General features: G+C 42.2%; 2 protein-coding genes across 5 annotated transcripts in view; one reads left to right on the forward strand and one right to left on the reverse strand.

Moving 5' to 3' along the window:
- Positions 1–7,981, forward strand: part of B3GNT9 (UDP-GlcNAc:betaGal beta-1,3-N-acetylglucosaminyltransferase 9) — a 10,878-nt gene extending 2,897 nt beyond the window's left edge. The window contains exons 2-3 of the mRNA XM_083851339.1: positions 3,789–3,831; positions 4,579–7,981. Coding sequence (XP_083707465.1) covers positions 4,643–5,890 — 1,248 coding nt within the window. The 5' untranslated portion in view covers positions 3,789–3,831; positions 4,579–4,642 and the 3' untranslated portion in view covers positions 5,891–7,981. The remainder of the gene's footprint in view (positions 1–3,788; positions 3,832–4,578) is intronic.
- Positions 7,982–13,853: 5,872 nt separating this feature from the next.
- The window catches only part of PHAF1 (phagophore assembly factor 1), a 37,083-nt gene continuing 24,402 nt past the window's right edge, over positions 13,854–26,534 (reverse strand). For 3 of the 4 annotated variants that reach the window (XM_083851337.1, XM_083851335.1, XM_083851336.1), the window contains exons 9-17: positions 26,168–26,280; positions 23,660–23,793; positions 22,958–23,041; positions 22,186–22,268; positions 21,381–21,424; positions 19,265–19,308; positions 17,885–17,943; positions 16,341–16,413; positions 13,854–15,873 (exon numbers count right to left, since the gene is read on the reverse strand). In XM_083851337.1, the coding sequence (XP_083707463.1) occupies positions 15,784–15,873; positions 16,341–16,413; positions 17,885–17,943; positions 19,265–19,308; positions 21,381–21,424; positions 22,186–22,268; positions 22,958–23,041; positions 23,660–23,793; positions 26,168–26,280 (724 nt within the window). In that variant the 3' untranslated portion in view covers positions 13,854–15,783. The remainder of the gene's footprint in view (positions 15,874–16,340; positions 16,414–17,884; positions 17,944–19,264; positions 19,309–21,380; positions 21,425–22,185; positions 22,269–22,957; positions 23,042–23,659; positions 23,794–26,167; positions 26,281–26,534) is intronic. The other variant, XM_083851338.1, reaches the window with a different exon arrangement.

A 26,534-nucleotide genomic window follows, 5' to 3' on the forward strand; every position in this document is an offset into this window, starting at 1 on the left:
AGACAGCCTGGAAATTGCAGAAACCTGTTCGCAGCAAGGAGCAGATTTCTTACGGGGGACCAGGAGGTCCTCAGCACTCTCAGGACCTGATGCACAGGGCAGCTGGTGACGTGGTCACGAGGACATGTGGTTTCCCAGCACAAGAGCCAGTTGGTGTCACTTTGGAAGAGAAGGCAGGGTTGCAAAACTGCCGAGCACAGCCTCTTGCCACCGGTTGTGCTGTGAGGTCCTCCAGGACCTGCCCTGGGAGCTCACACAGCAGGACAGGAGCAGCAGGGCTGAGCGAAGCAGTAACACTTTGTGCAGGGAGGTGAGCGGCGGCACGTGGATTTAACGTGGGGGAGATGCTGCACAGAAATGATTCCGCTTCTGCTGAGAGCAGAGCTGATGGAGGAGACGGAACAGGGATGCAGAGAGAGCATCACAACTCTCCTTTTCTGCTGGAAGCCCATTCTAGCTTCTGCTGGCAGCTAGCAGGCACAGCCAGGATGGAAAAACTGCTGGAAAGAAGCTGGGATTGGGACATGCACACAGCCCTCTTGCCGCCTGCAGGGCCCCAGTGTTGGGTTTTGAGCCTTGTTCACATGAAACAGGTTCAACAAACACAAAGCAGAAGTAGCCAAAACCTCGAGTGCTGTCTCAAAGCACCCCCGACACCCCCAATTTTCCACGTTCCCCTGAGGACTGCAGAAACTCATAGAAGCCAGTGGTGGTGGATCCCCAACGCTTTCTTTAGCTCATCTAACAGAGAAATGGGTAAAACACCTCCGTCAGCAACCACGGCCCCTTTGGTGCACAACCCAAACCTACCAGCAGCCGCTCCAGCTTCAGGAAGGAGAAGAGGACCTGGGTGGGAACGCTTGGCAGGGCAGCAAGCTGCTCTGGGGCCAACACAGCCTTGCTTTGCTGTTTTGGACCCTCTTCCTTGACATTTTCAGTTTGCTTTGATACCACAGCTGCTTTTCCCGAGGCTGAGCAGGTTGAGTCACCACGCTCCCAGGCACAAAGCAACGTGCCAGAATCACCAAGACGTCTTGACCGAAATCCAGGAACGGGATCCAGAGGCTTTTCCCCACGTGTGAGCAGAAACGCCAAGTAACGGAGACATGACAGCTGCTGCAAGAGAAGGAAATTTCCAGGATGAGCCCAAAGCTTCATGTCATTCAACTGAGAATGAAGGATTAGCAGTTTTTTATTCATTTTTTTTAAAATCATTTAACTGCTTTTATAGCAGCACTGCTTGGCCATCGTTCAGAATCCTTCCCTTAAATAAATGAAAGCCAGGAGGCTGGTGGCCGCAGCAGATTGCTCTTGGCTTGACCAGACGAGGAGGGATGGCTTTGGACTCAGGGCTGCTCACCTCTGCTTTGTACTACCTGTGGAACAAAGTGCTCTGGGTCACCTAGGGCTTCTCCACCTCTTCCCACCATCACACCAGCCTCCCCGAGGCACCGTTTGATGCAGCAGCTTTATAACCTCAGCGATGCTTCACAAGCTGGACAGAGACCCCCAGATGCACAGGGGCATCCACGTTGGATGTAGACGGGTGGCAAGATGCTGTGCTGAGAAACACTCTGCTGTGCTCTTTTATCTGGCATCAAATATTTGCTGAAAGCCCCATAAATTTATTTTTTTTTTCTCCCCAGTGTCAAGGAGGATGAATAATCTTTTTGGCTCAAGGACATGCCAGAGTCATCAATCGCTCTCGAGCGAGGGACAGGACAGCTTTTCCCACACTGACATCCACGGTTAGAGCTGACACCTGTGTAAGAATTAAGGACATTTCCTCCAGAAGAAGGAAATACATAACCTTGATGGGAAAACCCATATAATTTAATCAAGGATTCACATCAAAGGCTGGCAACTCCTTTTGAAAACTCGATGTCTATATTCAGCGCTGAACTGCTTCATTTCAGCATGAAAGTTGCTATTTCAGATTCTTTTCTTTCAATAAATGAAAACACAGAAGAAAATCTGGGCTATCAGCCCAGGCTTGTAACAATTTAGGGCTTTTCTTGGCTTTTTTGAGGGCCCTTATTGCCAGATCCTGAGATGCTGGCAGGATAAATCTGTAAGTCATGGAAATCATGAGTTTCATGACACACACGTTTTATTCCAAACCCTAGCTGATAAAATTAAACACAGCGAAGAGCCAGGACTTTTATCCAGCTCCTTAATTACCATCTGGAGCCTGGCAGCTGAAATAAGATCAAACTTTTGCATAGAAAAGGGAAGAAAAATTGCTGTTAAAATGGGGAAAGAAACAAGACTTTACAAAGAGCTTGAGCAGAGACACCCAGACATCCCAGCACTGCCAGGATCCATCCTGCCAGGGGCTGTGCATCTCCTGCTCGCTATACAGTGCCGTGGTTGCCTATCCCGTTACAGCAGAAGTAGGAAAAATTCCTCAATTTTAGTTTCCAGGACTTTTTTTTTTTGAGAAAGGGTCCCTCTTTCAGGTATCTGAATATCACCCAGCAAAACTTGTTGCTTCTGATGTGTGCCCACATAAGAGCATGGACAGCATGGCTTTCTGCCTCCTTAGTGGGCCTAATTCAGTGGCATGCCCTGGGTGTAGTGGGACTTGCGTTTCATTTCCTGCAGCTTCTGGAAAACTACTGAAGGTAATTTGAGGGAAAGCCTGCTGGGAACTGTGTTGTGACAGATAAAGGATGATTTAGCACACGAGACACACAGCAGGTTGCTGCAGAGACCACAATCAGGACTTGCCAAGGGTAACGTGCACAAGACAGACGTAACATGCAAACAGCCTGTAGGCATTCGAAGGGACTCTTTCACCAGGCTGAAGATAATTATAATTTGAAAGCTGGACTGGTTAAAACATCTGCCTGGCCTAGGAGGGAAGCAGAAGGTACAGCAAAGTTATGCTTGGAAAAGAGATAGCTGGTACCATGCGATGGCACACTGCTCTCCATTTCAACAGCAACTTGGAGAGGGGGTTAAATAGCGATGAAAAAAAAACCAAAATATTTTCAAATACGGAGATCCAAGAAATCTGCATCTAACAATTTTAAATGTGCTGGCCAAGAAATCAACTTTTTTATTAGTTTTAATTTTTCAGAAATCTTGAAATGCTGTGTCCATCCTGGGGCTAAGGCTGTGCCACTGTTTAACGCTTCATCATTACAGGCTCGTTAATCTCATTTTGAGCTACAAAAAGCTTATCTTATGCCTGATACAGAAATTGTGGTTAATAAACAATTAGCAGGGGACACAATCCGTGACAATGAAGAAAGATTTGCTGAAAATGGGTGCCACTGAGCTAAAGAGAATCTTGGTTCAGGTCAGAATACACGATTCTGACAAGTCCGTAGCTGCCTGGGAGCCGTGAGTCAGCCTGATGGCAACAGGGCTCGACTGGAGGCTGAGAATCCACCCGCGTGCTCTCAAGTTTAACAATGCTGAAAACAGTTAAGTACAGGAAAAATTGTGTAGAAAACCACAAGTCCTGGCTCCTCCACCCTCTTCTGTCCTGCCTCAATGCTTCAGTCCCTTAAGCGAAGACAGACTGCGGTGCAAGCAGACAGCTTTGGCTCAAGAAGTTTTTGGATAACATCTTCTCAGCTCGTTCAAAGACAATGACAGCAAACTGTAATACCTTCAAACATATCTTCTACTAATACAGAACAGGCAAGACAGATTTGTAAATCACATAGAGTGTAAAAGATCGCTGGTGTGGCTACAGCCAGCTCTCTCCCTGAACTAGATTTACATCCTGCTTTCTGTCTTCTTGTAACTCTCCTTTCTTTTTTTTTTTTTGTTTGCAGCTGAAGAACTGATGGAATGAGACAGATCATCTCTGGGAAAAGTGTAAGTGGAGAATCAAATCCTGTATTTCAAAAGGCAGCTTCACCTCTCATATGCGAATAAAACACTCCTAATGCTAGTCTCTGCCTTGCTTCTGTGTTTTGGGATTTATTTGTGCATCTCTTGCTTAGTGGTTAGGAGCAGGTTGGCAGAGGCAATGCGCCTGTACCCTTTCTAACCTTATTAATGGAAGAGAAGTTATTTATAACAATTTAATATTTTATAAAGATTACTGGCAGCAAAAGGGCCCTATGTGCATTCAAGAGTGTGCCTAATGTATTCATTTTGAAGGCATAAATCATAGTTGGTTTGAGAGTTCACTCTGCGTTTGGGGAAAACTCCAGTGATTGCCCAGCTACTGAAAACCTGCCCGTCAGCAGCCAGTTACCAAGTCAGAAGGAATTAAAACCCAATGATTTATGGAAGTATGGCACTGTCCATCATTCCCTGCTTTGGGAAGAGCAAGGTCAAAAAGCCTCTGAAATGGTAAATGTATTCCAGAGGGAGGGACATGGGAGGAAAGAGAGATGTGTGGTGTATTTTGGGAGTGGTTTTCAGGACGTTGGATGACTTCTTGGTGACTTACACCTAAGCAAGTCACAGACAGAGCACTAGGATCTGAGTTAGGTTTGGGACCTGTGCATCTCTTAGCAAGTTCCTTAACATGTCTTGGCGTTTCCATGAACAAAACGTATTTGCTGGCTAGTTTTCTAAATCCTCCTTGGTGACATGCCACGCATTTATTTACAGATGGACATTGGTGCCAGGCAGCTCAGACACAGCTTCTAGCAGTCCCAGGAAGACCGCGGGGACAATGAGAGTTCGTCTCAAAGGGGATGCGATCTGTACCCTTCTCCTGGTGGTCGCACTTTGCTCTTTACTCTACACCCAGCTGGAGCATTTCGCCCCAAAAGGGCACAAGGAGCCGACCCAGAAGCAGCGTTCAGTAACACAGCGAATACTGCCCAACCCCAGAGCACCTGGGAGACCCACACCAGCAGAGGCAACAGCACCCAGACCCCAGTTAATTCCCACTGTTAAACGAACAGAAGCAGCTAACGCCAGGGTCCAAACTACAACCCCAGCCCCAGCAGCCGATTCTGCGTTCAACTTCAAGCGCTATCTCCTAAACAAGGACAACAGGAACTTCAACCTCCTCATCAACCAGCCCAAGAAATGCAGGAGAACACCTGGAGGTCCCTTTCTGCTCATCGCTATCAAATCGGTAGTTGAAGACTTTGACAGACGGGAGATCGTCCGGAAAACTTGGGGCAGGGAGGGTTTGGTGAACGGGGAGCAGATTCAGCGAGTGTTCCTCCTGGGAACACCAAGGAATAGGACAGCACTGGCCACATGGGAGACCCTGATGCACCAAGAGAGTCAGACATACCGGGACATTTTACTTTGGGACTTCATGGACACTTTCTTCAACCTGACCCTGAAGGAGATCCACTTCCTGAACTGGGCTGCTGAATTCTGCCACAACGTGAAATTTATTTTTAAAGGCGATGCTGACGTTTTTGTTAACATCGAGAACATTGTTGACTTCCTCGATAGACACAACCCCGCTGAGGACCTCTTTGTTGGGGATATCATCTACAACGCCCGGCCCATCCGTGTTCGGAAGAGTAAATATTATATCCCAGAGACCATGTACGGGCTCAGCATCTACCCAGCCTACGCAGGAGGAGGAGGTTTTCTGCTCTCCAGCTGCACCATGAGGAAGCTCTCCAGGGCTTGCAGAGAGGTGGAACTCTTCCCCATTGACGATGTCTTCTTGGGCATGTGCTTACAGAGAATTAACCTCAAACCCATTCTGCATGAAGGTTTCAAGACCTTTGGGATTGTCAAGCCTTCTGCTGCCCCGCACCTACAGACGTTTGAGCCCTGTTTTTACAAAGATCTCATGGTAGTTCACAGTCTGAAAGTTGCTGAGATCTGGCTGATGTGGAACCTGCTGCACAGCCCGAGGCTTTCCTGTACTCAGAAGAAGCAAGTGAAGAAGCCTTTCCAATGGAAGAGGAAAGCTCAAACAGCAACACAGGCATCACCCCTCAGATAATGCAGGCAGACTGCAACAAAAACACAAGGTAAAACAGCTGAGAAAGGGAACCTGGAATTTTTGCAACCAAATGAACAGACTTTAGAAGTAGAGGGCTTTAGCACGGTCTATTTACAACGAGCAAACAACAAAAACTATTGCAGAAATGTGCCAAAATTCCACATTTGCACACACATACCATGTAGGTTCTACTCCAGTAATGTACCCAAATAATCCTAACAGTATCTTTAATTTATTATTATTTATTAGAGTAACACTAGTGCTTAGCAGGCCAATGTGTACAGACACATCGCAAAACGCAGTCTGGGGAGATGTTTCAGCATCGTTAGACATCTGCAAAATGGAAGGAGAAAGAAGAGACGAGGCCAAGAAGCACAAGGATCGCTGTCAACTTGTTCCTTTGATTAGGGCTGGAATTACTCAGACTCAATGAGAAACAAGCAAACTACACAGTTAACTAGAGCAAAGGAAATCAGGTGTCCTCAGTGGGTGCTCAAATGAAATCACTGCCTGGTTGGCTTTCTGTGACCCTCAGAGGAGAAGAAAAGAACAGCTATTGAACTGAGTCCCATATGTTGCAGAACTACAAGAAAACAAGCTTGGGGGCTAGGGCTGACACAGCTGGCTGAGAAGAAGCCATATGAGTAGGTAACTGGGAAGGGGTAAGATCACTGAAGGGCCTTTAAAAAAGGAAAAGAAGAACTTTCAGTTGATCCCTTTTCACGTCTTGATTTTTCATTAATTGTAGCAACACAAGAGTTCAAAGACATGCCCCACTGACATGCTGTCAGGACTCAGGAGAGCAGTTTATGGCACTTTAGCAAGCTCAGACTCTACATTACGCTGACTGGCGCTCAGTGAAGACTCAGAGCTGTCCAACAGCATCCAACCTCTCTTACCACGTAATCCAGATCTTCAGAAAGCTGTCTGGAGAGATCCTTTTGGCCTTTTGCTTGTGAGAGTGAAAGCACAGAGCTGCTGCTTGCATCGCTTTTGAGAGCTCCTTCAGACCAAAGGAAAACTTGTCAATGGACTGGGCTGGTTCCTCCAGACCTCGGTGCTCTTCCTGGCACACAGTCAGCTGCAAAGAGCAGCCAAGACTTTCAACATTGCTGCGGGTGTCATGTGAAGGAAGAAAGTCTTCAGACAAAAGGGCTTCAGAATAAAAGCCTTTCTAAACTTATTGCAAGAAAAAGCGGCAGCACAGCAATTTTTCTGTTGGTAGATGACTTTCCGTGTTTCAGTTAGTCTGTAACTTCATAAATATTTTAAACATCCGACAAGAACACTGGACTGCTTCGTTTTTCAGAGAACTGTCAATACTTCAGAGCACTTCAGAGCATTTTGTTTTTCCAGCAGCAACTTACCATAACAGAACATGGATATCAAAGGGGAAGCAAATCCTTCCAAATCAGGGTTAAAAAGCTATAGTATACTTGATGCAAAGAGCCTGGATTCGCTTTTGATACTGTATTTGCTAATCCTTTTGCAATTTTTCCCCCCTCAACAAAACATCTATTCATCAGAGTATCCCAGATGCCATCCCCCTCCAGGAGGACACATCCACACAGCTTCAAAGGCAATCACAGAGTCATGAACCTCCAGGAAGCTGCTTAAACAGAGCCTGCAGCACAGCTGCACTTCAGACCTGGGTGTATCCTTCCTCCCATCCAGCTGCAGGCTGGACTTAGCTCTTGTATTAACTATGCACACAACGTGAAGGAAAATGTACTGGTAATATCTATCAACAGACTATTGAAAAGAGCCTTACATGTCATCATAATCTTCAGAGTTTAAGCCTTAACGTATTTCCATGGAAAGGCTGGCCATGTAGAAATCAAAGAACCATCAGCTGATTTGGGATATTTTCAGGATGAGAGCCTGAAATCCAAAATTCTCATGCAAGCTTCACAAGGAGCTCTGTAAGGTGTGGGAATAAGCCAGAGCCTCAGTGGTGGGAGAAAGCTGTGCCCATCTGCTAAAGTGTGTGATATGTATGTATTTATGAGTTTGTACAGAAACGTATTACCTGAGATTAGTTTACAGTTTGGGAAGTTATTTATACCATAATTAAAAGATAGCATGCAGGCATGCCTCCAGTTGTCAGAGTGAGTCTGTTGAATGCATCTGCATACACAGAAGACTAACACCACATGTATTTTTCATGAAGACAGCAACTTGAAAATGCATTATTCATTGTTTTGGATAACTTGGTAAGTCTTTCCTTATGCTGGACTTAATTTAATGGTAACAACAGAAAAACAAACACAGCTTACCTAACGATTTCTTACAAAGCAGCCGGTCAGGTTCAGCAGCCTTTATTAAGATCTTCCTTTTACGTTTGGAGACGCATTAAGGTTTGGCTCCTCCTTCTGTAACATCTTCAGATCTGCAACCTACCCACAACACAGCATTAATGAGTACATTTTATCCCAGATCAAAGTAGCAGTTCAACATCCTCCTGTGCCAGCACACATCCCGGTGGCTGGCAGAAACAGAACTAGGGCAAACTGTTCACTCCATTGCCTTAGTCTGTGGAATAGCTCATTTCTCTGTCCAATTAATATAAATCTAACATCTATTAATGAAAGATACATCTGCTTTTATTTGTCAGTCTTCGCTGTGCGGCCCGTTTCATCTGTTTTTAAAAGTTTCTATTTGTTTCTGCAGTTGAACTGGAAGTTTGCAGACCCCAAATGACAGCATAATGTGCTGCAAAAACACTGGAGGGCAGAGCTGTACCCACTGCAGTTTATTGATCTCTTACTGCTATAGCAGGCAAAAAGTCTTTGACTGAAGATTATTTCCTAAAAAATGTGTTTTTTTTTTTTTCCCCCAGAAAATCCTAAAATCCTAGGTGCTCAATAGAACAAGTAGGAAAGACCCTCTACTGACCTCCTTTTGAAGCGAACTGCTAGATGTGGATCCAGCTCAGCTCTGAATGCTCTGGTACAGCTTGTTAGGGAAATGAAAAGCATGCAGATTATTTTATAGAGATAGATCAGTTATGGTAATGATTGCAGAGATTGCAAGATGTGGATAAAAAAGCATCGCTATTCACCTTATACATCAAGGAGGAAGGGAAAACTGGATACCTAGAGAAACTATTATGCTAAAAATATACATCACAGGCAAAGTCATATTTAAAAGCTTATATTTGGCTCCATTTTCAGCAGCAGAGACCACTGAGAGAACACTGAAATGCCACTCTGAAATGAAGCTGTTTGCTTCAGATGCTCAGACGTGGGCTTCAGTACATAATTTCAGGCGTGGCAATGGAACCAACTATGCATTTCCTATGAAGGGCCTTATTTCCCACACGGATTTGTGTTCCCTGCAAGGAAGAGAGCACAGCAGCACATTAACTTATGAACTAAGCATGTGAAAAGCAGATACCAGCCACTCCACTTTACCTCTGTGAGCACAACAAAATCCACAGATTAAACATAATCTACTCAAATTTTGTAAGGCCTCACAATGCCTCCCAGAACACTCAAAACACCCATCTCAGAAGGAAATTCTGGACAGCTTTTATTAACTGGCTAATCCAACACACCAGCTGGGGCTTTGCTACAACACTTTGCTTGGTAATTTTGTTTATTACTATATTTTTTACATGGTTATTACTATAAACCATGATGAGAAAAAAAACGCCCTGTGTGGGTACCACCAGTTGCAAGCAGACTCCCTCAAGACAGACATAAATATCCGAAGCTAACAGAGCATAGCAGGTTTTATTGAATCCCAAGGATCCACACACAGGCAGTTTGTTCCCTACTATATGTAAGTAGCCAGATTTGGTCATTATAACAAGCTGAGCTGGCCTGAACCTCACATTCAGCACCTCTGAATGCATCTCCGAACTTATAAACCGCTAGCAAATGCCAAGATCTCTCATTAGGTCAGGCCACTGCTGACTTAGACACCATAAAAAAGAAAGCCAAGACGGCTCTGAAGTAATGGAGTGTTAAAATACCGTGCTTCCTGTCTGCAGTTTAATTATTCATCTTTTACAGTGGGTTCTCGGAAGCAAGCTCCAACTGCAGAAATCAAACAGCAGAAAGTAATCGAACGTCTTGGAGAACCCTTGCTAAATATGAGAGCCAGGAACGTTCCCCAGAGTGCTGAGACCCCAACAGACCCAGTGAGGAGAGTCTGAGCTCAGGCCTGGCCTGGTTTGAAGAACTGTTGAGCTCCCGATAGAGCTGGAGGTCTCAGCAGCCCTCAAAATCAGCCCGACACATTTCCCTAATGATGCTGGTAACTTCACTGAGGTTTGTCAGAACCAGTAACGCTTTAAAATTCAACTTGCCAAGATTTTTCCAGGCTTACAGTCAGTATGGAAACCAGACTGAGAAATGAGAAGGGAAACTAAAACCCAAAGTATGAGTGCATTTGAGTCCCTCCAAGAGCAGCAAACAGCCCTCACCCCCCCACACAGCCAGTTCTCCCTGCAACTCACCCAAACTGAGCTCACCCATCTCTCTCCCTTCCCTTTCCATCCTTTGACAAATCCTGGGAAAAAACACAAAACTACGCAGGTCCTCAGCGACTGCCTTGTCCTCTGGGGGCTGACAGAGCTGGATGGGAATAAAGCCATGATATTTCAGGGGTTCAGGTTTCCAAGAGAGACCAACTGAGGTGCAAAGGCACAGCAGTGATGATTCAGGCTGTTTTGATTACTTTCTTGATTGGACTGCATGTTCATAATCATGCAGAGAGACTGGTATTTAAAATAAACACCTCTCTGAAAGATACTAATAATGGAACAGAAGTTAAGCACTAATGTGAATCTGTGATGTAGGTTTGAAATACTAAAACATTTAAAACCAGCTTCCAAAATCGCAGTATGAATACTTTAAAATGACCAAACTAACAGCATTTAAAGGGGGAAGAAGATAGGGTATGCAAGAGAAAAGGTTATATTAAAGCATAGAAGTCTGATCCAGAATGAAAGTTGTTGTCATAACGCCACTTTATGGCGCAGTGCACAACCTCATCAGCAGACTCCAGCTCACCTTTCCCACTAGGTCAAGTGGAAAGCCTTCCCAGCTCATGAAGAGGAGCAATTCTGCCTGCTGGAAAAAGAAACATCCCCACAAACCAACCAAAATGCTTACACAAAGTTTATCAGATAAACACTTTTAGTAGTTTAATTAACTACAGCTAAAGAATATGGTATTTAAGTTCAACCCCACTTCATTAACTCCAAATCCTATTTTAATGCTTACTGAAGATGTAACTCTTGTGCATCATTTTTCATTTTCCCATGTTTTCCTTCAGCCTTACCTTACCTCTGAAGCATCCTGGGCCACAACTTCTGTGAAGAAACCCAACCAGAGCTGACTGGCATTTTACCAACTCCACAAACACACAGCAATGTATTTGTTTTTCTACACGTGCTGTGCCAAGCTGGCTGACCGGACGAGTTGTAGAAGAGAGTGCCTTTGTGTTGGTGCAGTTGTGATATAGGGTTTAAATAATAACAATGGTGTCTATGGGACAAGAGTTGACATGAAACAATTGTATCTGAGCTAGCTCAGAGCACTTTTTGCATCACAACACCAAAGTTTAGCCTCTAACAACCTGTAAAAGTCAGTGTGAACCAGGCACTAGCACCCCTGGTTTCCCTTGGGAAAAGCCAGCTGGAGCATCCAGCCTGCCCCTGCTAAGGCTGAATCCCCACCTCGCTGAGATGCTGAGCCTTGGGATAGGCTTTATTTTATGGTTTTGATGGAAAGTCTGGATCATGAGCCATCATAAGCACATGAATCAGTCCTCACCCACCACCTGATAGCTATTTCAGCAAAAAGATCTGTTTAGATTGAGAAGTGTAAGAGTTCCTGGCAACAGAAAATTGGGTTTTCTTGACAGGAACTGCAATTTTGGGAACAGAGGCTTCTAGTGTTACCCAACAGCACCGATCGATACAGCACTGCTTGCAGCACTCGTGGGAGCCCAGGGACTGCGTGCAGGCCTGCGAGTACGGGAAGAAAATCAGCTTCACCTCCAGAGGAAGGGCTCACAGCTCTGTTTTATTACCCGTAAGTAAATGAAATACTGTGGACAATACCATGAGATTCAAAGCTAAGCAGGCAAGCACACGCACATATTCTCACCGTTTCTGTACAAAGCAAGAAGGTAGACATCACAAAGGGATTGGATGCACATGCTTTATTAAAAATGCTCTTGTACTGAATGCTGTGTCAAAGAAACAGTTGTTTCATGTGAAATCAAAATGATGGACCAATGCACATGTGGCAAACATGCAGGATCCGTATAAAACAGTACAGAATTCTGTGCACACACTTAGATGGGATCAGACACCGCCCAAATCTCTTGGTTCCTTTGGGAGGGGAAGGTGATGCAGCCAGCATCACCCCACACCAACTTCCCTAACACATCAGCACCAGCTCAGCTTAGTCCAAATAGGAGCAAACAAAAAGTATCCCAGAGAAGTGAGCTCTATGAACAGCTGCAGTTACAGAGGGCGAGTGGGGAAAACCCAAGAGAGCTGGTCCACATTACCTACCCCTGCCTTTCTGTAAAGGAAACTGCAGACTGACCAGAAAAACATACAGCAAAAGAGCAAAGCAAACACAAGAAGTGGGGGAAAGTGCTTTCACTCCTCACTGATAAATTGAAAGCACGCTCATCCGAGTCTTTGAAGGCTCCTTCTCTCCTCCTCCTGCCCAGCTCTGCAGAGTAGCAACGTGCTCTTTACAGATTTTAAGCAAAGGACAGAAGTACCAGGGTGAGCTTCTCACAGACAAAATGCTCTCTCCTCTTCCAGAAGAGATTGCTGGGAAACTGGAAGGCTACAATTGGGAACAAAGCAGTTAAGAACAAGTCACAGTGATGTAACGAGCTGTTTTTCTTAGCAACAGAGCAATAGGTTTTTCAAGCAAAGCCACTGATCTTCCACAGCTCAGGACTCTCAGGACTGACCTTGGGAAGTACTTGAGCTGTTAAGAGTACATTTAATTATCTACAATAGACACATTTTTGGACTCACCCAAGTATTGTAAGTGAAGGCGGAAACCGCTGAAGCTGTTACACACCTTTGGCTAGCTACTGCTATATCCTGTCCTAAATCTCAAGGTCCATGCTACAAGCAGCAGTCCTGACCTCCCACTCTGGAAGAACTGCAGCTGAATATGCTTGAAAGCGGGATTTTGGTAGCACTTGTGTAGCTGTTACTCAGATCGTCCTGTCAAGAACTCATCTCCTCCTGCAGCTAAATTGGAGTTACTGTTAGAAAAGGATTAGTTAAAATTAAGTGAAATTATTAGCAGTATGATTATCATATTTTAGTAACAAGCATGCATCTACACAGCACCTCAAATCACAGTAAAATTCTGAGAGCACATTGAGCCAAACCCACTAAGCAAGGCCATTTTGTATCCCCAAACCAAAGGGTGCTAGAGCACGGGTGGCTGAGGGTTTTACCACGCGTAGGTAGACAGGGCAGGAGAAATGCCTACACCTGCACCGAGCTCTAAGCTGCTTCAGGGCAAGCACACTTTCAGTGCTTTGCTGCTCAAACACCTCAAGGCACAAGTCAGCAGCACAAGAAGTCACATTTGCTCCTCTTACTGCACGCACACATTTCTTTTGTCCTGTTGTGCGATATTCTAACTCCCTGAAACTCGATCAATTTTAATAAAATACCTAAGGGATGACGTGGGTGTAAACAATTCTGTTCTTTAAACACGATACAAAAGCCAGTGTTATTTACCATACCTTAACAATTTCCTTCCCTGCTGCAGTGGAAAAAATTATACCTACGTGCCTACTCTGAAACAGGCTGTAAATTATGTTAGTTTTTGTATTGCTTCTCTGGAGAACATACAAAACTGGCTGTGAAAGGAGGGACACTAGTATGGTACTTCAAATATAATGCCTGAAAGACATTAAAATAAAAAGGACTGATTGATAAGAAAAAAGGCAAGAACATCCGTGGTTTTATTACAAAAACACCCAGTAACTGTATTTAACACAAAACAGTAACTGAGAGTCTCGTTTTATTTTGCTTTCAGTGTACATGCTCATTATTATTCCATTTAATTTACAGAAGGGCTATGTAAAATGAAATTAAAATTAGAGAGGAAACAAAAGGAAGGTTGAGGCATAGAATTTTCTTAGCAAGCAATGATCACAGGAGACAGCACAGATTGAACAGGGGTTCAACAGGAGTGACACCTAGGGATAAAGGTAAACAGTAACTTTTTCCTTATCCATTAGATTCTCCATGGGGCCTTTTTTGTTTGTTTTAGCAAAACAGTTTAGAGTATCACAGTATACAGGAAGACTAAATGGCAAAGAACGTCTCACACACGCACCACATTTATCCCTGCTACTGGTCCAGGATCCAAAACTTCAGTTAACATTCAACTTCCTAGCTCTCATTCATTGATAAACTATACAGGATTACACTGTACATGGAGTTAAAATTACAAAAATGTCATATTTACAAAATCTGTACACACATAGTAAAACTCACAAAATTGTCATCTATGTATCACAAGTTGCTACACCAAAATATTAAAAATGGGATAAAATTATACATTTCTCTTGTCCATTTTTAAAAAGGGTTCAATATTTCAAAGACAGACCACCTATTTCCCCCAAATAAGACTGATAAGAGAACTAGAAACCTAAAGTATCCTCCTGGGATAAAATGTTGCGAGCAGCATCTCCCAACTAGAAAGAAGCCTATATCCTGTCTGCTGGGGTGGGGTGTGCAGTTAGCATCTATGTACAGAAATGGTGAAACTACAACGAGGATGTCTTTGGCTAAACCTTTGGCATAAATTAAAATCACACATCAAAAGTTACAGAAAAGGTTTTCTTGGTGATGGCAGAGCTCGGGGATTTCTTTCTGAGATACTGTTATATACAGTTTTTCTTTCTCTAAGGAAAGAGGGTAGGAAAAAAGGATTCAGGGAACAGATGAAAATGAGGCAACGCTAGTTCTTCATCAAATTTTTCCATTGTAAGAAACATCGTATCAAACCTTTTCACTAAAACATAATTCAATCATAGAAATAACCTCGTCCAGAATTTCTTTTTCTGAAACCGCGTATGAAAAAATTAGTAAACCAGCCATGGCAGAAAAAAATTGTTTCAGCACATCAAGTACATATTAGTGCAGGAAGGTGGATTAACTCATCCACTGTATAAATAAGCTTTATGCACAGCGTACATTAAATAACCATCACACCCCACTCACACCCAGTACACAGATGCTCCTCAGTGAAGATAAACATTTATCAAGTAATTAAAGTGTATGTAGTGCAAATGTTACAACCAAGTATTATGCACATGCTACTTGCTTGGTTTAAAGTTACACGAAGATGTGGTGCCTGAAATCATGGACATATATACATCCTTGTCACACTTGGTACAATGTCCTAAGCCACAGAAATACCGATGTGTTTTTATCTATATATATACACACACACGTTTTCTTAAAATGTGACCACCACATCAATACAGTAACACAAACAGACTAAAAATCAATACCTGCTTCCAGATGCTCCAAGGCTCAGAAAGTTTGTGCTTCTAACTCTTGCAGTCATTACGTGCCCCCCTTCCACGCCCCCCCTCGCCAGCTGAGACGGGGGGGACAGTCTTCAGGTCTGTGCTGCATAGGATGAGGGCAACTGAGAGGAATAAACGACGGCACAGGCACCTAAGCTGCTTTCCTCCATCAACAGTTCCATGCCCCATGATGAAGGGTTGAGAGAATTTCCCCTCCACACCGTTCCTGGGTGGAGGCTTATTGAAAAAACAAAAATCATAACGTGCTTTCCATATTATAAGTGGCAGCAAATCAAGGCACGCTGTACTAATTCTGTAGCATTTAGATTAGCTGACTTTGCAGGGGATGCTCACTGGGGAAGGTCCGATGTTCTCAACTGGCTGCTGGGCCGCGTTGGGCCATAGAGAGTAACAGAAGCTATATGATTATTCTGCATCACCTGCAAAAAGATGGCAGAGAAAAAGGAAAATTAGAAGAACTGTATACCAAACAGGAACTTGAAGAGTGAAAACAGCAAATATGGAACTGATCTGCCTGCAAAAAGGAATCCCAACAAAAGAAAGCAACGAGCATGTTTAGCAAACACCTCATGGCTGGTTCCTAAAAGCAGTCTCTAGTTTTCTATGACATTTAAACACCAGCACGCTCCACCAGTACCTGGAGGTGAGCTCATGCATCTCCTGCTAGTACAAGCCCTAGGTGACAGACTTGAAGTGCCAGCTTCAACATACAAATGTACAGCCTCACAGAAGAGGCTGGAAAGTTGCCTGCTCTGCTAATCATCTCTAAAAGCATAGCTCCTCCCAAATGCTGGCTTTTGATGAAATAGGAAATAAGAAGCCAGTAAGAAGTAACAGCAAAGTCCTCATTTTCTTTGCTCAAATATATCAAGCTCTTTTTCCTTACCTCAAAGATCATTCGTTGCAGTCCAAAGCAAAAGGTTGACCCGAAGGGGTTAGTGTTGTTTGGAGATGATGACCTGAATAGAAGAGAGGGGAAAAATTGGACACGTGAGGACTGGGAATTTCTCGGGAATAACAACCAGTTAATATAGGGTAAGTTATGGCATCTTTATCATGTTAAATAGCTTTCATAAGAAGAAAGTAAATCTACATTATGCAACACCATTGCTAGTTTCCAAATGAGCCAGAGGAAACCTCTTGTTAATGTCCCAGAAGGGTTCCTAACACCAAGGGAGAAAGGAGAAAGGAACCAAAGCTAACAACGACCTCTACAGGAAAAGTTTCTTTCACTGAACTTGGGCAGGAAGAATCCTGAAAATAAACAGGGAAGACAGAAGTGCCATATTATTTATTACAAATAATTTTTGTCCAAGATCTTTTGCCATTCTTCACCTTTTATCTCTCAGCCTCTTTCAAGTGTATTTACTATAAACTATTTATGAATCCATGTTAAAAAGTATTCTATTTCAGCATCTTACAGACTAATCTATATTTTATTAAACAGTATTTTTCAAGATTAATGCATCACTTACCCTTCAAATAATTTGGATTTTTTGATCATATATATGATGACAGCAGACTCCTGACTGCAATGCATTTTAGATTATGGCCCAAGAACATTAGGAAACACTTAGCTTTTGGCCTTTTTTGTAACTGGTTGGTTTCTCAAAAGGTGTGTCTGAGACATTTAGAGATGTGCTCAGTAAAGCAAGCTCTGGTTGATTTAGAACACAGAAAAAAATAAAGTGTAATATATGTAATCGCTACTTCACTCCAGCTTTATTTTACATGGCTTCAGCTCAAGCGATCTCACTGGCATAAAACAGGAAAAGGGGGGACAAAGAGCACAATACTTAAAAGGAAAAAAAAATGGACCATATGAAAGCTTGATAAAATACCTTGTTTGATACATCTGAAAATGCTAAAGTATTTTCACAGTCTCCATAAGTTAACACTTCTCCTGACCTAAATCGGTTGCATATCATATCATATAGCATGGTAGCTCTGCAAACAGGTGGTGCCTGTTTTACCCAACAACCAGCTCAACCCCTGTAGGAACAGAGCAAACTTAAGCTTACTGTTCTGTCTTCAGTCTTCAAGAACTGTAGAACAAGCACATACATACATAAAAGCAAAACTCCTTCAGTCTGCTGCCGTATGTTCCAGACACTGCAATGCATGATGTCACGCTGCTGAAATGCATGTGCCTACAGTACAAGCAATCTGCACTATTTATTATACATAGAGATACTCCGTTTGTATCTGCTGCTTTGCTCTTCTCTGGATTTTACAGTCCAACAAACTTTCGAAGTGTTTTCATTCTGCACGTCAGCCTTTAACTCCTCTGAGAACAGTTATTTAGTATTGTTAGTGGCCAAAAGGTATGAAACTTAAAGAATCCCCAAAGTAATTAGTTCAATATTCTTCCTCTACATAAACTCATCCTGTTATCAGCTCAATCCCTGCCAAGCAAAAGAAACAGTTTACCTGTGAAGTACCACTGGCTTCTCTACAGGGTGCCCCAGAAGGTCCTGAATACTGTCCCACTGCAAGGATGTCAAAGACCTTGTGTTAAAATCAGTCACAGGAGATTATTGTTTTTTTAAATCTAGAAACACAGCCACGTATATTTTTGCAACATGCTTGTTTGACAAATAGCATAGAAACTGCATTTACTGAAGTATTTTGTGACTAGAGACATACTCAATAATGGAAACTGTCAGGCCTAGGAAATGCTCTCAAGGTTTTTTTCATCATTTTTGTCCCAAACTAGCTTTAAATTAGAATTACTGTGAAAAATTCTATGGGTCTTATGGCAAAAATGTACCTAGAAAACCTGGTAATATTTCTGACACACCTTAGAGAAAAAGTGTTCTCTAAGCAGCTGTGAGAAACCTCAGCTAAATATCCTTTCACATACCTTTGCAGAGGGAAAAATAGCATCCCTGCTACCTCTCCCAAAAACCTTTCCTTCGTTTAACAGGCAGGTTTGGAAAAGAAGAGGAAAACTGCACTATTTAATGATAAGGAATTTCAAGCAATTTTCATCACTGTAAATAGACTTAATGAAAGCTGAAATTTCACATACAAGATCGAAATAAGTTAAAACACTGATGGATATAAGTAACTCAAATAAAAAAATGGTAGCTTCCCAGTTCCTGACTACTTTTTCGCCCCTCCAGCTTGGGACCCAGAATTCACCAAAGAAATTAAACCTTAGGAGCCAAGAGAACAGAACTGACCCTGGCTGAAGGTTAACTGTAGAGTCACTTCTGAGACAAATTTCTTCAGAATTTTTTCAACTTAAAGAAGCTCTTAAACAGGCAGCAGCAAGTGCCCAGCTGGGAATTTCACCTAGAGTCTGCTGCCCCCAGGAGGTGTCACACTGGCAGTGACATTTTGGTGAGCCCTGCTGCTACCTGAAAAGCAACTCATTACTGGCACTCTTCAGAAGAAAGGACCACCGGACCTTCTTGGTTAGTTACTGCATGTCTTCAAGAGCTACATTAGAAAAGCCCAGGGAAAGTTTTAAGAATGTCTCTTCCAGTTCGCATTCAGCCACCACTTCTGTCACTTCCCTGTATAGCTATACTGTTGTATTTCTACCTGCAGCTATCTTAGAAAGCAGGGTATGCAGTAATTAAGTTTACTCAAAGTGTGTTATTACAAATGCTTTCAATCCCTAAAAGACAACTAAATATTTGAACTACTAAACATACGCACATTAAGCTTTGGCTGTCGACTTTTCTATTTTAAAACAACATAACACAACTGCTATCATTTCTTCAAATGGCATTGCAAGTCTGATAAAGACCATTTAGGAGGTTTAAGGAAAAAAGGAAAGCATTCAGTTCTGTACAGACTTACCTTGCTGTACGTTGTACACGTTTCAGTCTGTGAATCAGCACTATCTATGAAAGAAAAACAGAACAGCCTTTGTAATTCATGCTCGAACAGTCTCCTGTATAATCCTTTATTTAGGGACATTAGTTCAGATAGAGGGAGACATACAAGCAATACATCGGTTCATATACAAATTTACCAGCATTTACTAGCAATCAAGAGCTGTCATCAGCATTGATTAAATGCTAGATAATGGGATTAAACAAATTTGCCTATTTACAAGTTCCAAGTCCTAATGCTGCGTATGTTTGCATTGTACCATTGCATATAAGAACGTCAGCATGAAAGAAACTACTTCACTGCGCTAAGTGAACACACCTAGCACAAACACTCATCAAGATAACACAGCATGCCACACATCTAGTCCAAACAGTTGCATTTGCAAAGGAGGCTGGCAAAACCGACACCTTGAAGCTAGAACACCACTCTCTTAAAAACAAAGAGAGCAGAGAGCTTGGGAACTACGGTCCCCAGAATCATTCCTGCAGAAAGAAAAAACCAACCCTGTATCCATTAAAAAACAACCACCACCTGCAGGTGAGGACAGCATCATATTTATGCTTACAGTCTCAGAAATTAGTAGTTGGGTGGTTTCAGAATTTTTATACATACATTTGGGGAGCTCTGAATACTGAAAGCATCTTCCTGAAGCAGTAGGAATGAAGCTACACACTGAAGAAGCCAAACATAGCAAATGGTATTTAATTTGATTGAAAGCTCCTCTGTATTTTCCACCCGCTAAATAAACGTGGTCTCCTTATGGTGAAAGTTCAGTGTCTGTGCAACTGAACTCTGTCAAGTTACTGTCTGAAGCTGAGGCACAGAAGGGAGTAAATAAAACTGCATCATGTGCTGCCACCAGATGGAAAAACACGGGCTCTTCCTAAGTCCTGTAACATTCGTTTTTAATCAACCCTTCTGGTCTCTAGCTTATATTCAGGATGCATAATAAGTAAAAGACAAACAAAAGACAAAACAAGAACAAATAAAGAAACAGATGCATTCAGGAGATATTCACAGTGACTCTTGAGCTGAATAACAATAATCAGAAACACCTTTGAGATATTGCACAATAACCTAAGGGAAAAAAATTAAAAATTGAGCAGAACTGTCATGCTCATCCTCCTGGCTGAACTGCAAGTCAATCTTCACATAAGTCTGCACACACAGACATAGTTTTTCCAGGTTTTTATTCCTCCATGTGCTCACACTGCTGTGACATCCACAGAATTGCATTTTACACGGTTAAGTGCTTTCTGTGAAAGCCGCTCAGAGGAAGAGAGCATCCCCTGCCAAACCCTTGCAAGCATCCAGTGTTCCCTGAATAGTCAAAACACACATTTTCATAGCACACCTGTTAATTCTTACATTAAAGAAGGCTACCTTGATCACAATCGTCCTCAAACAAAGTTCCGCATGCTTTCTTTAGATCACTTCCATGCACAGAGCTGTGCACATCTAAGCATCTTGCTGAATCAGCACCACTGTATCGTAACAGAATTTGGGAGGAGTATATAATGCTATTTTCTGAGCTTGGACATTTTCGAGTAGGCACTAAGAGACATGCTTTGACCACAGCATGTAAATATATTTTCAATGTTTGTTCTCATTCCCAGCTATACCACTTTTTATTGAATATCAGTTTATATTGAATACCATCAATAAACCTTTCAAGAGTGAGTAGCACATCATTAAAAAATTAACAATGGAATGGACTGACCAGCTCAGATTAACACTGCCTTACAGAGCTTCTGAGTCCCTCGGTACAAGGTAACTGATTTGAGCAAAGCAGAGTGGCAGCATCACAGAAAATTAGTGATGTTGTATAGTGAATACCCATATGATCCACGTAAGTGAACAAGGTTGCATAAGTAAAAATCAGAAAATTGCTGAACTCTTCCTGAAGCATTTTTCACTTTAAGAGCAAGAAAACACGCCCCAAAACCTAAAATCTCTCCTCTGTCTCACTATTGACATCCTCTGATAATCAAGAATGCATTAGAAATTAAAACTGATCATATCTCCCTCTTTGTTTGGTGGCACACGTCCCCTGAGGCTGGACAGCAGCTGGCCTACTCACCTCGCTTAATGACTAGCGGAATCTTGAATTCACAGCGGTGGTAGCTAAAAAGAACAAATCATAAAGTTATCAGAAAGCAGAAGAGCCAACACAAACTACAAAGCACAAACTTAGAGCTCTTAATAAACCAGCTAAATTAAAAGTCACATGCATAATAAAATGAAAAGGAGAGTCAAGAGTATCAGATGAAGAAGAAAAATTGCCATTTCTATTTTCTACATCAAAAAAGCCATCAGCCTGGGAATGTCCTAGCACAATTTTCTAAAGGATACAAAAGGTCCTTCAGCACAAATTGCTCGTTACACAGACTTGATGGACAAGTACTCAGCTTAGAAAAAGTACTGCAGATTTCTCTAACACTAATGCTCAACTGCCTGAAAATATATTCTCTTTGTTCAGGTATCCAATCACTTATTCCTTAACTCATATGCCTCTTCTAAAGAGTTTTCATTTGAAAAGAACTGAAAATATGCTGGTCAGATGCGTAAGAGGGGAAAAGTAACTTGAAAACTCTGAGCACTGGCTGGAACAACATCAAGAAAAATGAAGCACATTACCTACCAGTAATACTAGACACTATAGTTGGATCAAGAACTACTTGAGAACATACTTGGCAACATAAACACATTTCAATGTAAGAAAATAATAGTAAAAACATGCTAATAATGATGGCTGAAAACCCCGCTGGTTACCAGGTATCCCAAAGACACTGGGGCAAAAATACAGGACCTCTCTAAAATGAGTATAAAGCTTCCTTTCCTGATGTTTTAAAACACTCTTGAACAGATCCATTCTTTACACTCACATGTTAAAGTTGTAATGACCAGGATAATTCGTATGCAGGACAAATTTCTTCACCTTGTGAGTGTTTGCATCAAAGAGAATATCCTGTTGAAGAAAAAGGCAGACATATGAAGCCAGTTGGAAAGAAAAAGGTGGCTTTCCCCAAACTACCCTGAGATGAGTTACAATAGCATCTGCATAGAGTGATAAGTATCAATCCTACTTGAACCAAGTGGAATTGTGAAAAGTAGAATTTGGGAATGAGATTTTTTATAAATTCAAATAAACACACACTTCTTCCAGTACTCAATCACGACTGCAGTTTCATTTGCTCATGTTGGCTATTCTTCTAAGGAGGTCTTGTCTTTCTGCTTATTATTTACACCAATGTATACTACAGTAAGGAGGGACATAAAGGTTGAGCTACATCCCACAGCTCTGCAAGCTTTCACAGGTAGTATTCTGGCACACCTATTTCAGTTCTACAGGACAAGAGAGTGCCTTTCAGAAACAAGAACTCAGCTACCTATGCATCAAGCATGGCAGGAGAAGAAAACCAAAAGAGAACACCAAAGCACAAGCACAAAGAGCCCTCCACCCACTGCTGGATATGACAAAATGTTACTGATTGAATTCACAAGCACTAGAAAAAGTTAGTCGTGTTTTTCTTAATCCAGAGATTCCTACAGCAGCAAGAGTTTCAGTTTCCCCACAGTTTTTGGCATTCTGAAGCAGTTGCTGTGTAGCGGAATCAGAACGTCGCATGCATTTGTTTAGGGAAGCTTCCCACTCACCACTCCAAGCGTGAAGTAATTGAAGAAGTAGTCATTGCACTTTGATGGGACCTGCTTATGGGGCGAGGGTGAATGGATTTTCATCTGCAAGAAACATTTTTCAGATGTATTTAAAAAGGCTCACAAATACAAACGCCACTAACAATACCCCTACACTCAAACTATTGCCATAACCTCATTTCAACACCAAAGCCCTTCTTCAAAAATATAAGACACTGTGCTTAATGACAAGGCCCCTGGCTGGTTGCAGAGGTACAACACATCAGATTTATCTTTTTAGTTATTGGAAGTAATAGGATTACTCATATGTTATCATAAAAACATCAGAAAAGGATCAAAATATATGCTAAAGTTATTTTAAATGAAACATTTAAAAATAAACCGCGCACTTGCTATGGCTTATTTGGATAGAAACATTTCCATTTTTATCAATTTTCAAATCAGTTAAAATGTTGCAAATGACAGATTATGTATTTGATTTTTAAAATTTAAACAGATTTGCATTGATTTAGCTTAAAATGCTTTTTAATACCACGTCGTGTAAACGTTCACTCTGGTCTATTACATGTCAAATGAATTGCTCAGAATCTGCGCTACATGGCAATTTAACTTCGCTGGCCTTGCAAAACCCAGGCCCTGTGATTAAACAGACATTATTGAAGAGAGACAAAGACCTCTCTCTGCGTGAATGAATTTCCTTACCTTATCTTCGGACTTGTAGAAGACTTTGTGCGGAGACCCCAGAGTGCTCAGCACATCCTGGCACGAATCACCGAAGTACACGCACCGCTCAAATACCCGCATCTTGGCATCGGCTAAAACACCTGGGCCACAACCTGAGGAACAGAAAGCGACTCAAAAGTCATCCTGCCTGATCACAGAACGCATCAACAAATCAACAATAAAAGCTTAACATTATTTTCTTTATCACAAACCAAACAGCTGCATTCTTTAAACAATGTTGTCAAAATAAGTGTAACCCTTTATTTTACAAGGGCTCAAACACAGTGAAATATTTCTTATCACAGTGATGTATTTGCTGACTGTTGCACAGATCCTCTTCTGTCCTGGTTCCAGCTAGGGTAGAGTTAATTTTCCTCCTAGTAGCTGGTAGGGTGCTATGGTTTGGATTAGGATGAGAAGAGCATTGATAACACGCTGATGTTTTAATTGTTGCAGAGCAGTGCTTACGCTAAGCCAAGGACTTTCCGGCTTCTCGCTCTGTCCTGCCAGCAGGCAGGCTGGGATGCAGCAAGAGCTGGGAGGGGACAGACCCAGGACAGCTGACCCAAACTGGCCAGAGGGGTATTCCATACCATATGGCATCATGCTAAACAACATATAGGGGTGGCTAGCCGGGATGGGGGGCCGGCTGCTTGGGGATAGGCTGGGCATCGGTCAGCGGGTGGTGAGCAATTGCATTGTGCATCACTTGTTTCATACACGTTATTATTAGTAGTATGTGTATCATTATTATTATTATTATTTTCCTGTCTTAATAAACTGTCTTCATCTCAACCCACAGGCTTCACTTTCCCGTTTCTCTCCCCCATCCCAGAGAGGGAGGGGGGAGGGTGAGCAAACGGCTGTGTGGTGCTTAGCTGCCAGCCGGGTTAAACCACAACAGCATCTTAACCTCCAGCTTCAGCAATGTTGTCTTCACTTCCCTGACATTCAAACACTGACTTTTTCCTAATCAGTCAGTCTCAATTTCATCATCTGGTTATCAGCAGTAAGTACCAAGAATTATTTCTATCTCCTCACAACACTGAATTTTAGCAGCCAGAGTTGCGTTCTCAAAGCTATAAAGTGGCGTGTAATCTAAGCACCTTCCACAGCAGCTAAAAAAGTAAAGCCCATAAAATGAAATTCCTCATCTGTATCGACTGCATGAGAGAACAGACATTCTTTACTGAAGGTTCCCATAGCTCATTAACCCAATATCAAGTGTGTTCCTACACAAATAATGTATTAAGAATTGATCTTACTGAATTGCTATTTCATAGATGAACGGCTGACAAATGTTGCTAGATGTTAAGAAATGGAAAGACCTTACAGTTTGCGACCCCATTTGCTTTCAGGAACGTAGCATCTTACTAGAATGCACATACAAGCACGCAGCAATTAATGCAAAATACAGGATGTGCTCTCAATGCACATTGAGCTTTTCTTGCTATATATTATTCATGTAGTTATTTCCCAAATACAATAAATCAGAAAAATGTGACTGAGTCATCCTTGACTTTTTAAGCACGAGTTACTTCAAGTGAAAGTATTTCCAGAGAAGCTTATGCTAGAAGGTGTGTGGCATGTTCTACAAAGGGGTTCCTGCAAACCTCTGCAAGACAGGAACACCACATGCCAAGATGGTCTCATTTCAGTTTTTACTCTGAGCATTGGTGTTGTATTTTAGTAATTACACTGTTCAATGACAACATTTCCTTAAAGTTGCACATGTATACGTGTACGTGAACAAAACTTGACTCTCTACCTTAAAACTGGTCCAATTTCTGAAAAATCATTTACATTATTATGATACTATAGCTAACTCCTGCCCTAGCACATGAGGATAGATGTTCCTTTTTCTTAAAAAAAACAACAAAAAAACAAACCAAAAAAACAAACCATTGCCAAGTCTCAAGTTACAGTCACTGAACAAGGCTCCCTTGCAGGCATTATGCCTTTCCCCAATTTTGAAGGCCCGCCAGCCCCTAGAAGCATATACAAGGACAAGCTACTCATCAGCCTTTGTCACTCTCACTGCTGTCTCCTACAGCTAATGAAAACTGAATTGAATTCAAAGTGCAGTCTAAGGCTGCAGCAGCAATACGCCTCTCGCTGGCATTTTTGAAAGCCTTCCAAAATTAATCACAAAAATATCCACATATACAGCTCAGTGGAATCTCAGAAGATGCACGTATACACAAGGTTTCTTCACTTCTAATGGTTTTTCCAGCAATGTACTTGCATTTTTATTCTTCACATACACTTGGAGACCACCACGGTGAACAGACACTAATGACCAGGGCCCAGGAAACATGGCAGCAGGCAAATTCACCTCCACAGAGTTTTGTTTTGTTTCCAAGAGTTCAAAATTAAGTATATAAGAACACTTTGAAACCACCCATGGAAATATCACAAATATCCTATGCTTAACCCCTCTTTTCCTTAGGGGAGGAAGCAGCTCCATGTTCTGAGTGTCACCGGTACCTGCAGTGAGTAGGCGAAGCCGTAAACCTGAGGGTCCAGTCCCATCTCTCAGCACATCGACGTTCTCGGCGTACACATTACCAAGGAAACAGCTGAGGGGCATCAAGGGAGCCCTGAAACCAATCGCACAAAGATGCATATAAGACTCCATCTTCAAACTTTCCATTAGCGAGCTGATGGGGGTTCACTGGAACGGAGCACATTAATTTTGACAAAACAGCATTTAACTCAGAATGAAGATTACAAGTTATATTAAACACAAGGATCAGAAATCCTAGAGAAAGAAGAACTACTACCAGGCAGGATTCAAATACAGGACCTTTATATTTGAAAAAAAAAACCCAGCAAGTTTCAAAGACTCCAGAAA

This window comes from Anser anser (genome assembly GCF_964211835.1).
Source record: "Anser anser genome assembly, chromosome: 11".
In the NCBI taxonomy this organism is placed as follows: Eukaryota; Metazoa; Chordata; class Aves; order Anseriformes; family Anatidae; genus Anser; species Anser anser.